We start from the raw sequence: 9,253 nt of genomic DNA on the forward strand, positions 1-9,253 counted from the left end.
AGGAGTCCTACTGATGCCTATTGATGCTCTCTTCGGTTTCTGGACTAACAAAGAAAGCAGTGTGAAATTCTGTCTGTGGGACAGATCTCAACAGAGCTCTGTGCCTGTTAGCCCCAGAGTGGTCACCCAGAAGGTCCTTGGGCTGCAGATCACAGCCTCCTGCCTGGGGGTGTCCCCTTGCCCCTCTGCCAGCCCTCCTCACAGTCTTGCTGCCCAGCTCTGAGTGTCCTATGGCCTCACACTCAGCAGCAGGCTTGGTGGGAGGGCAGGTCAGGGGAGGGTCTTTGGGAGAGGATCGGGATTGCCACCCAGGGCTGGCTCCTTGCCTCTGATTCCTCCTCCCCCAGTTGCACCAATTTTTGCCTTTTGTCCAACATTGATCCACAAAGTTTGAAGCACTTGGCAGAGCTCACCGACTGACTACAAAGGGGTGTTTTGGGGGGGATGCTTTCTTTCTAAAACATCAGTTTTTCACCTACCATCAACCTCAGGAAAGGGATGGCCACATCCTCGCCAGGAGGAGTACAAGGGGCAGATGTAACCTCTGTCCTCTGGGGTCTGCTTGGGATCACTGTTACACATTTGCTCACCCGTTCTTCCCCTTGCTTTTCTTCAATGTTTCACAGGTTCACAGTACACTTGGACACAGTACCTGGGCTGTGTTTCACATACACTGTGTACTCAATTTCTGTTCTCATAGTTCCTAGTTATTCCTAGTTAAACAGCCTCGAACTGTTTTCACCCAGCTCCCAGGTCTGTAAAGCTTTGATGACCACTGATTGACCACTGGTGAGATGCTTTCAGCTCTGTGGTATCCAGCATCATCCTCTGCTTGTACTCTCCAGTCCCCTGCTATCATTCTACCATGTCTGTATACCTTCATTTTTCATTCTAGGGCCACAGGCACTTCATTCTGTGCAGAACTCCTTGCTCTTAGTATCTCCTGGTTACACAAGTATCTGTATACAATCATCCAAAGCTAAGGGAAAATTTAAACAAAGTGGGTTGTAGCACCTAATTGCTGGATAGTTTCTGTTACACAAAAAGCTAAAACACAATCCCAAGCAGGCCTGGGCAGGTCCAAGCGCAGCCGGGCAGGGCCAAGCACAGCCTGGCAAGTGCAAAGAATCAAGGCCTGTGCTGTTAGTTTAAGAAAAGCAGGCCACTGGGTTACAAGAAACAACAACACGGCTGTATTTGTAGTTAGAGGTTTTACTGACGTGTATCTTTCCTCCTGCTGAGCAAGAGCTATCAGCTCACACCTGCCTGAAGCGTAAATAGGGTGTCTTTCCCTTGACTCCTCTTTGGAGGGAGGCTGAACGGTGTGGGGTGGGAAGCGAGGGCATTTTTGGCTCCCTTCCTGGAGGTACAGCCTCAGTGATGGTGAGGGAAAAGCAAACCCCTGAGTGCCTGCTTCAACAAGCAGTGTGTGAGCCCAGGAGGCTGTGGCAGCCTCGGGATGGGCCGTTCGCAGCACCTGGAGGCTGCTGCCGATGGCATCGCCGGGGTGCAGCCACTGAAACAGGGCTGACACCTGGCCAAGAGACAGGCAGGTCACCCAAACGTGGGATGACCACAAGCACAGCCGTCAGTTCCATCCTTACACGCTATAGCTGTGTCAGCTGTTTCAATGGCTAATGAACCTGGTCACTAATTGTCCCTGAGATGTGTCTCTGGCTCATTTATATTCCCACACTGCCCATCACAGCAAACAGCAATAGCCGAGTGACCTGAAGCCCTGTCTTCCTCACTGTGCTGTAAGTACCCTGGAGATGTTTTGTGGAAGGCAGGGGACCCTGCTTCTTCCTGCCCTCCATTTTTTGGGCAGGAGGGAGGAGGGCCTGCTGGCGGAGCCGGCGCCACAGCTGAGGCGGCAGCATTCCCTCCCGCGTGAACAAACGGCGCCGGCGAGTGGGAGGGACGAAATGTTAGCCTGCAGGAGGGAGAGTGGGAGGCTGCGAAAAGGAGCTAGTCCGGACAGGAAATGAGACGAGTGAGTGTAATGAGGAAAACCTGTTTTGTTGCTTGCAGCGACGAGAGCAGGATTAAGAGAGTAGGACTTGGTGGATGGAGGGAGAGATGAGAAGGGGCCACATAACCAGCAGCGCAGTATGGATGTAGGCAGGGAGTAAGCTGTCTGCTGCTCTTTTGTGCTAAGTGTGGTGCCTGCCTCTTCTCAGCACCGTCTCTGGCAAATCCGCAGTGGAAAATCACAGCATGATGTCAGTACAGCAGGAGCTATTGCCTGATGAAGCGAGTCTAGCAGACGGCTCCTGGACACCGAGTGATGGACAGGAAATGCCCTGTGGGAGCGGCAGGCGCCCCTCCGCACCGCCACCTTGTCCTCCCACGGCTGGCACCGCTCTGTGTCCCCCTAACCTCCCCACACATTTACAGACACGCAGAGATCGGGTAAGAAAGAGATGCAGTGAGAGGAGAAGGACAAACTGAGAAGTGCCGGCTCTTTGCAGCAGCGCAGCTGCTCCTGTGCCTCTCTCCTGCTGCCCCGTGGGCGCTGCTCCCTGGAGTATGTGAGGGAAACACAAGTCCAGCATTCTGCTCGCGAAGGGGGCACGTCTGTGAGGGCGCCGAGGCACTAACGGTAGGAAGGGAAGGAATCTCCTTCCAAAAATAAGGATTAACAGCCTGCAAAGGCTGATTGAGCTTAGGTGAGAAATTCTCTTCAATTTTCTCCCAGAACTACATGGGGACAACTTTCCTCCTACTATGCTGTATTTCTATGTTTATGTCTTCAACCCCTTAAGTGGTTTAAAAGGAGCAAGGAATACTTAATTCATCTGTGGCCTCTGTTTCTTCCACACTTCTTGATGTCAACTGAGAATCACCCTACTAAAATCAATTGTTTCTATTTTTTAACTGCAGCTCTAGGGAATTAAATTCATAAGTAAGAATCTTGCCTCTTTGAGCTCTCTACCCCCTAAAGGTTTTACTGTGGCGTTACTGGATGCCCGTTGTTTGGCAGCAGTTAACAGTAGGAGTGATAACAGCTGAAACTGATCCCACTGAGCCTGTGCTCTGCAACTGAATTTAAGGGAGATGAGAAGCCTGCAGTCAGGTGGGGGGCCTTGTAAATTACTGCTGTGTGGGCAGTGGGCTACAAAGGCACCCAAACAGATAGAGGAGTATGCAGGAATGTGACAGAAAAGTACATGGATTTCTGTCACTGTGAGTCTTGCCTTTGATGCTATGAGTTGTTGATATATTCATCTATACTGAGAGTATATTTAGTCAAAAAATACCTTCAGGCATCCTGTTAACAGAGGGTATTTACTAGGAACAGAGAGCAGAGAGGGAGACTGCGACAGGGGAGACAATGCTTTGCACCACACTAGTAGCACCCAAGAACTTGCTGAGGTTGTGTTGGCTTCCCTAGCCTTTGGCTCCTCCCAGCATCATTGGCAATGGTATGACGCCCCATAACTTTAGGGAAAACAGAGCCAATTGTACTCCTTCTGATAGCAGTTGCCAAGGCAAGTCCATTGAAGGCGGTTCCCAGCCAGCCTTCAAGCTGCCCTATGTTCTACCTAGGCACCCCCACCTGGGTCAGATGATTAGCCTATTGCATGCTCCTGGCTTACATCTTTGGCTGTAAAAGGACAAAAGCATTTGAAAGATCTCTAATTTTCCAGAGTCTCCTTTTAGGTTTTCCACAAATCTCTGCTGACAGTATGCTTGAGTAATTGCCATCCAAATACCTCACCTTCCCATTCAGCTACACACTCCTCCTCACCACTGATGGATACATATGTGAGGAGTCAGTAACTGCATGTAAATCTGTCAAATTGATAACACGTGGTGAAAATCAGATTCAAGGCAGATTTGATCCTCCGGCTCTCTTTTAAGCTGCAGAAACTCTGGAAGATTTGCTGCTAGATTGATACTAAGAATGATAAAGGTTTCTGGTACAGCAAGCTGTTGAAGGCAGCTTTTCACATTCCCAGTGCTGTCTCTATTAGGAGCTTCAGGTTTCTGTACCCTGCAATGTTGATCCGACTGTTCCCATCTCAGATTTACTTATGGTAAATTGCAACCACTTCTGCGTTATTTGCAAGAAAGTTCATAATTTTACCTCTGACTACCTTGTATTTAGCAGGAGTCTTCCATTATAATATAAACATTTATTTCCAAATGCTGGCAAAGCTTAGGTCTTTCCTTGTCTCTCAGGTAAAAAAGGCATTATTTTCTAGCTGAATTTAAAACTATTTCTTCCTTCCTCTTCAGCAAGTGTCATCATCAATACCAAGTTTTTGATGATGACATAAAATAAAAACTGTTACTAACAAAGAACCATATATGAGCTGGTACAAATGGAAATCATGTCATGCATTTTCATATCTTTAATTAGCAGTAGCAAACAAAATTCATATGTCACTTCAACTAGCTGGGTTAACTATTTTTCCTATGAAGAGTGTACTGTTTGTATCTCTGTCAAAAATCAGCATGAGGAAGGGATGGCTGAATTCAATGGTTGGAGGAAGAGACATTGGCATTATTTCAACGGCAGTTGCTGCTGCTGCCTCAGTACCTTTCTCATCAACATCCAGAGATGCCTTGTGGACAACCTAGGAAAAAAGAAAATAGAGTCACTCTCGGCAGTCAACAGCCTCTTGAGAAATTAATCAGAGTCCTTTTAAAGCAGCCCTGCTTTGAGGGGTCCACTGAAGTGACTAGAGGCAGAAGAGCTCTATTGTTGTGGTCATGGCTGCTTAAATAAGGGTTAGGATGGGGCTATGGACATCTCCTAAAAAAAAAAAAAAATACTTTTTGAGGAAGGATAGAGGCTCCACCTGTAATTGTGTGTCTGTGCCTCCAAAAACTGAGTCTCCAGGGTGAGAAGGACAGGTTGTGCTGTGCCTGGGAGCATTAGTGGTTTTCCTTGAGGAGTCAGGGATTGATGCTCCTCTCATGTTTCAGATACTGCCCAAAAAAATTTGGCCAATACCATTCTTGGTAAAAAACAGACATGTAGCAATCTAATCTGATCTCCAGTGTCACCAAGGGCCAATCCCCTTTTATAAGCTTGCAGGCTGAGGCCTGGGTGACCCAGCTGCAGGCAAGTTGGGAAGCTGGGAGCTGTATATGCCTGGTGTTTCTGGATTTTACCATTGATGGCTTTTCCTGCATGAATGGAAAACACTTACTTTGGAAACCTTCAGATCTGGGGTGCCAGTGATGCCAGAGAGATCTGCTTGGTTGGTGAACACATCCACAATTCCCATCTTCCTAAGGGTGTTACTTATTTCATAGCTCCCAGAAATAGAAAATTTGGGGAAGTAGAGGTTCATAGAGCTGTTAGGTAGAAGAGAAACACAAAGGGTAGTGAGAAGGATTTTTCAGCAATATAAACAATGGTGAGAAATCTGTTTAATTCCCATGAGCATCGAATCCCAGGGGTTTGAACCCTGAATGTGAACACCAATTCAATTGCTGGTGCTTCTCATGGTGATACAAGCACTGTCATTCTTAATAATAAAAATAGCAATCATAATAGTATTTATGTCTGGTGTTTTGTTTCAGGAAATCTGAAAGTACTCTGCTAAGTAGAACAGTACCAAGAGCCCCTCTTTACAAGCAGAGACAAAGGATAGCCCATGCTGCTCAGGAAGATGGAGAGCTGAAGAGAAGTCCTGACAAAGTCTGCCTGGGGAGAAGTGTGGCAAATCCCAGCATTTCAAATCAAACAAGTATTTTTGGCATAACTGGGGCATTTGGCATGGCCCCAGGAAAGGTCTGCTCCCTGCTGCCTGCACATTTGGATTCCATGTCCTCTAATTGTCTTCCTCCTCTGGGCTGGCCATGATCAAGTTTGCCTTTGACTGTGAGCTGTCTGCAGGCAGCTCCTGCTCAGTGTGATTTCTGTTGGGTTTCTTTTCATGCCCTGTCCAGGGGTCCTCAGTCACCCACAGCAGTGATTACCCTTTAGGTAGCACAAGTCTTCTGCTGCCTTGCAACAAAACAGTAGAACAGAAATTGGCATTTGCTTCTCACAGTTTCACCCATGAAGAACTTTTTCCTATATTGATCCTCAATGACCTTGCACCACTAATTCATTTAGATAAGTATTTTCCTGATACTGCAGCTGAGAATGATACATTTTAATTTTGATATTTGAGGTATCACATTATTAGCTCATATTCAGTTTGCTACCCATTATGTTTTTACTAACTGTGCTGGTATTTCTGTGATGATGCACTGAGATATATGGGTGTGAACTGCACAGCCTTATTAATTGTGAATTAGGGCAGAGCTTGGTAAATTAAGCATGTATTAACTTGATATTACTCATCTACTGTTGCTAAGATCTCTCCCAGACAAACAAGGTTGTAAAATGCATTAGCTGATGTTGGTGTCAATGGTTGAAGCTAACAGAAACTCATTAGATATTTATAGTTTCAAAACAAAATGCCAGAAAATCAGGACATCCACAATTAACCACTTGCCTGTTCTAACAACAACTGAATGCTGCAGGATAATTGTGTAGGACATATCATGCCTGTAAGCATTGCTACAAACTGTGTAAGTTATGGTTTATTTAGGGTTCAGACTTGTGCCTGAGCCACAGTGTATCAGTGACATAAGAGAGGAAAAACACACTAGCTGAAATCTCAGTATAGAAGATTCGGCTTAAAATTGCAACCATTCCTTTCAGTCGATGGAGTATTTTAGAAACACCAGTCTAGGCTTGCTGTTCCTTAGAGAGGAATAGGATGGTCTCTGCTCTGACTGGGAGAGCAGCAAGTCACGCATCCACCAACAAAAGAATAGTTAAATACCAACCAGCTGCAAGATTTTTACAACTAGGGCACACGAGCCAAAAATAACCCACTCAGTTCCCAGAATCGCCACAATCACAGTGTTTGCATTCCCCCAAAAGAAAAAATACTATAAATTAGGTGCCACTGCAGCTGCCTGGCGGAAGATTACCTCTGGAAGAGATGGTCTGACCATTTCTGGATGGTTTCCTTGTCCAGAGTTTGCTCTAACTGCTTCATTTCCCCTTTTGCTGGCAGAACCAGAAATGCAGTAGCACTGCCATTATAATGCAGCCGTACCACAGTGCATGACAGCTCCTCATCAAAGTAGAAGTCAAATCTGCCCATCTGGTACATCATAGGGACTTTCACAGTTGTTTCAGCATCCACAAAGAACTCCCTTTCTTCAGTATGCTCTGCTTTAAAAGGCTTTTCCCAGCTGCCTGATACAGAGAAGGAGAATTTAACTGAATATCCAGTGTTTTATCTCATCATAGTCTAAACTTTTTGTAGCTAGTAATAATACTCACCTGTTTCTCCATGCATTAAATACTGAATTTTCAAATGTGACACTTTAGAATGTGTATCACAGTAATACAAGGATTTTTTACCTGTTTAAAAGAGTACATTGTATTCCACTTTCAATTTATGTTTCAGATGCCGGTAATGAAATAATTAAGTGGGGTTTTTTTGTACCTCCCACGGCTTTTCTGTTCAGGAGATCTATGTGGGCTTTCTGTAAACATCACCTGTGTACTCATATATTGCATGCAATTAATTTCTATTGACTTTAATCATATTTGTAGATAAAATATTGTAGGATCTCATATCTGACTGGTGTTATGTCAGGCTTAAGGGCACATCTAACCCACATCAGAAATGCACATTGTTTCTGCTTTGTTCCTTAAAATGTTCCCCCCTATTTATCACTAGCTTCTCCCGTATATAAATGTTAGTGTGCATGTATAAAGGACTCTGATGGGGGGAAAAAAAGAGTATGTAGCAAATTAGGCTACTGAATCATGCATAATTTAAAAAGAGGCATGAGGTCATATATAAGTCTCAGTGCCTTCACTGAGAATGAGAAGAATATGGGACAATTGGAGTTACAGTTAAACCCAGCTTGGAAGGCTGTGGCTTGGAACAGAGCTCCTGGAGCTGTCACAAAGAGAAACAAGACTGCGTGGCCTCCAGCTGCCTGCCCATTACCTGCCTCCTGTTACCCCTCCACCACCTCCACTGTGCCATTAGGGGATCTTCTGGCCTTCAGCAAGGAGCATTGGAAATTTTCCCCAGACCAGTTTTCAGTTGAGGTAGGTGACATTAGGGTTGTTGATAAGAATGAATAGTGAGAATGTGAACCCTAGAGGAGACTTACCTTTAAAGAAAACAAAGCTAGCCAGAAGCATTACAGTTTGTGGGTCCATGTCCTTGACCAAATTAGCAATTTTCCCATGTGTTTTCTTCTCTATATAGTCATTGATCTGCTTTTCAGCTTCTGTGGGTTTGTTAAAGTCAGTTGTAAAAGCATCCAGCTGATACAGAGCCTTGGCATCGTCTGAAAACTTTTTAAGGAGTTTCAGCTTCTCTGTTACAAAGATGGCATTCCCCATGTTGAGCTGGACTCCACCCTCAGGATAGTTCAGCATGTGGATTAGGTTGTGGAAGCCTTCATGTATCTCTTTCTCCTGAATCTCTGTAAGGTTGAAGGCAAGTCCTTCTAGGATCTGAGACTTTGTGGCTGATCCAGCCCCAAGGGCCAGCATTGCAAAGGCAGTGGAGATGCTCACAGGAGAGAAGAAAATGTTCTTATTTGGTGCCTCCTGTGCAACCTCCCTAAAAAACTGGAATGCAAAGTCAGCATTGTTTGGCACAAGTCTGAGGCAAGCCATCGCTTCACCTCCATGATGTATGTGGTGTTTAGGGTCATTTGGGTCATGTCCATTGTGATCACTGGGTGGGAGCTGACTGTGGGCAACAGTGTGAAACCCAGCCAGCAGCAAACTTAGGTAGAATGTGGTCTTCATGTTCTTGTATTAAAATCCTACAGAAAAAAAAAGGACATGATGTTACTGAGGTAAGTAATTAATTAAGTAGAAAGAGTTATTCTCTCTTTACCACTGAATCAAAAAGTCTTATCTCTTTCTTTTGTCCTCAGTTTCCATGATCTCCAATTCTTGCCAGAATATTTTTTTAATTTTCCCAGGCCTCCTGGCAAGTCTCCGCCAACTCTTTCTGCCACCCCCACCCTAAATACCTGCAAAGACAAAATTCAGCATGGATTAGTTGAATACACAGCACCCTCAGCAGGCTGGAGAATGGAGCATATCCCATCACTAAACACCTCTTGGCTAATTGCTGAAAGGCTGTGGTGCAACTCTGCTTTTGACATTAATGATCTGAATAATTCCTTAAAATTTCATCATAGAAGAAGTCTGGTGTCTTGTGAGTTAGGGGAGAAAGAGGAAATTCATGCAAGT

At 45.2% G+C, this 9,253-nt stretch overlaps 1 protein-coding gene across 1 annotated transcript; it reads right to left on the bottom strand.

Annotated features, from left to right (window-relative positions):
• Positions 1-4,394: 4,394 nt before the first annotated feature.
• LOC115904282 (alpha-1-antitrypsin-like) lies at positions 4,395-8,800 on the bottom strand. The gene is made up of 4 exons (XM_030949556.1): positions 8,152-8,800; positions 6,946-7,216; positions 5,163-5,310; positions 4,395-4,583 (listed from the first exon to the last, which is right to left on the bottom strand). The coding sequence occupies exons 1-4, from the start codon at positions 8,798-8,800 to the stop codon at positions 4,395-4,397; spliced, it is 1,257 nt and encodes a 418-aa protein (XP_030805416.1).
• Positions 8,801-9,253: the final 453 nt, after the last annotated feature.

The sequence above is a fragment of the Camarhynchus parvulus genome, chromosome 5, assembly GCF_901933205.1.
Source record: "Camarhynchus parvulus chromosome 5, STF_HiC, whole genome shotgun sequence".
Taxonomy (NCBI): Eukaryota; Metazoa; Chordata; class Aves; order Passeriformes; family Thraupidae; genus Camarhynchus; species Camarhynchus parvulus.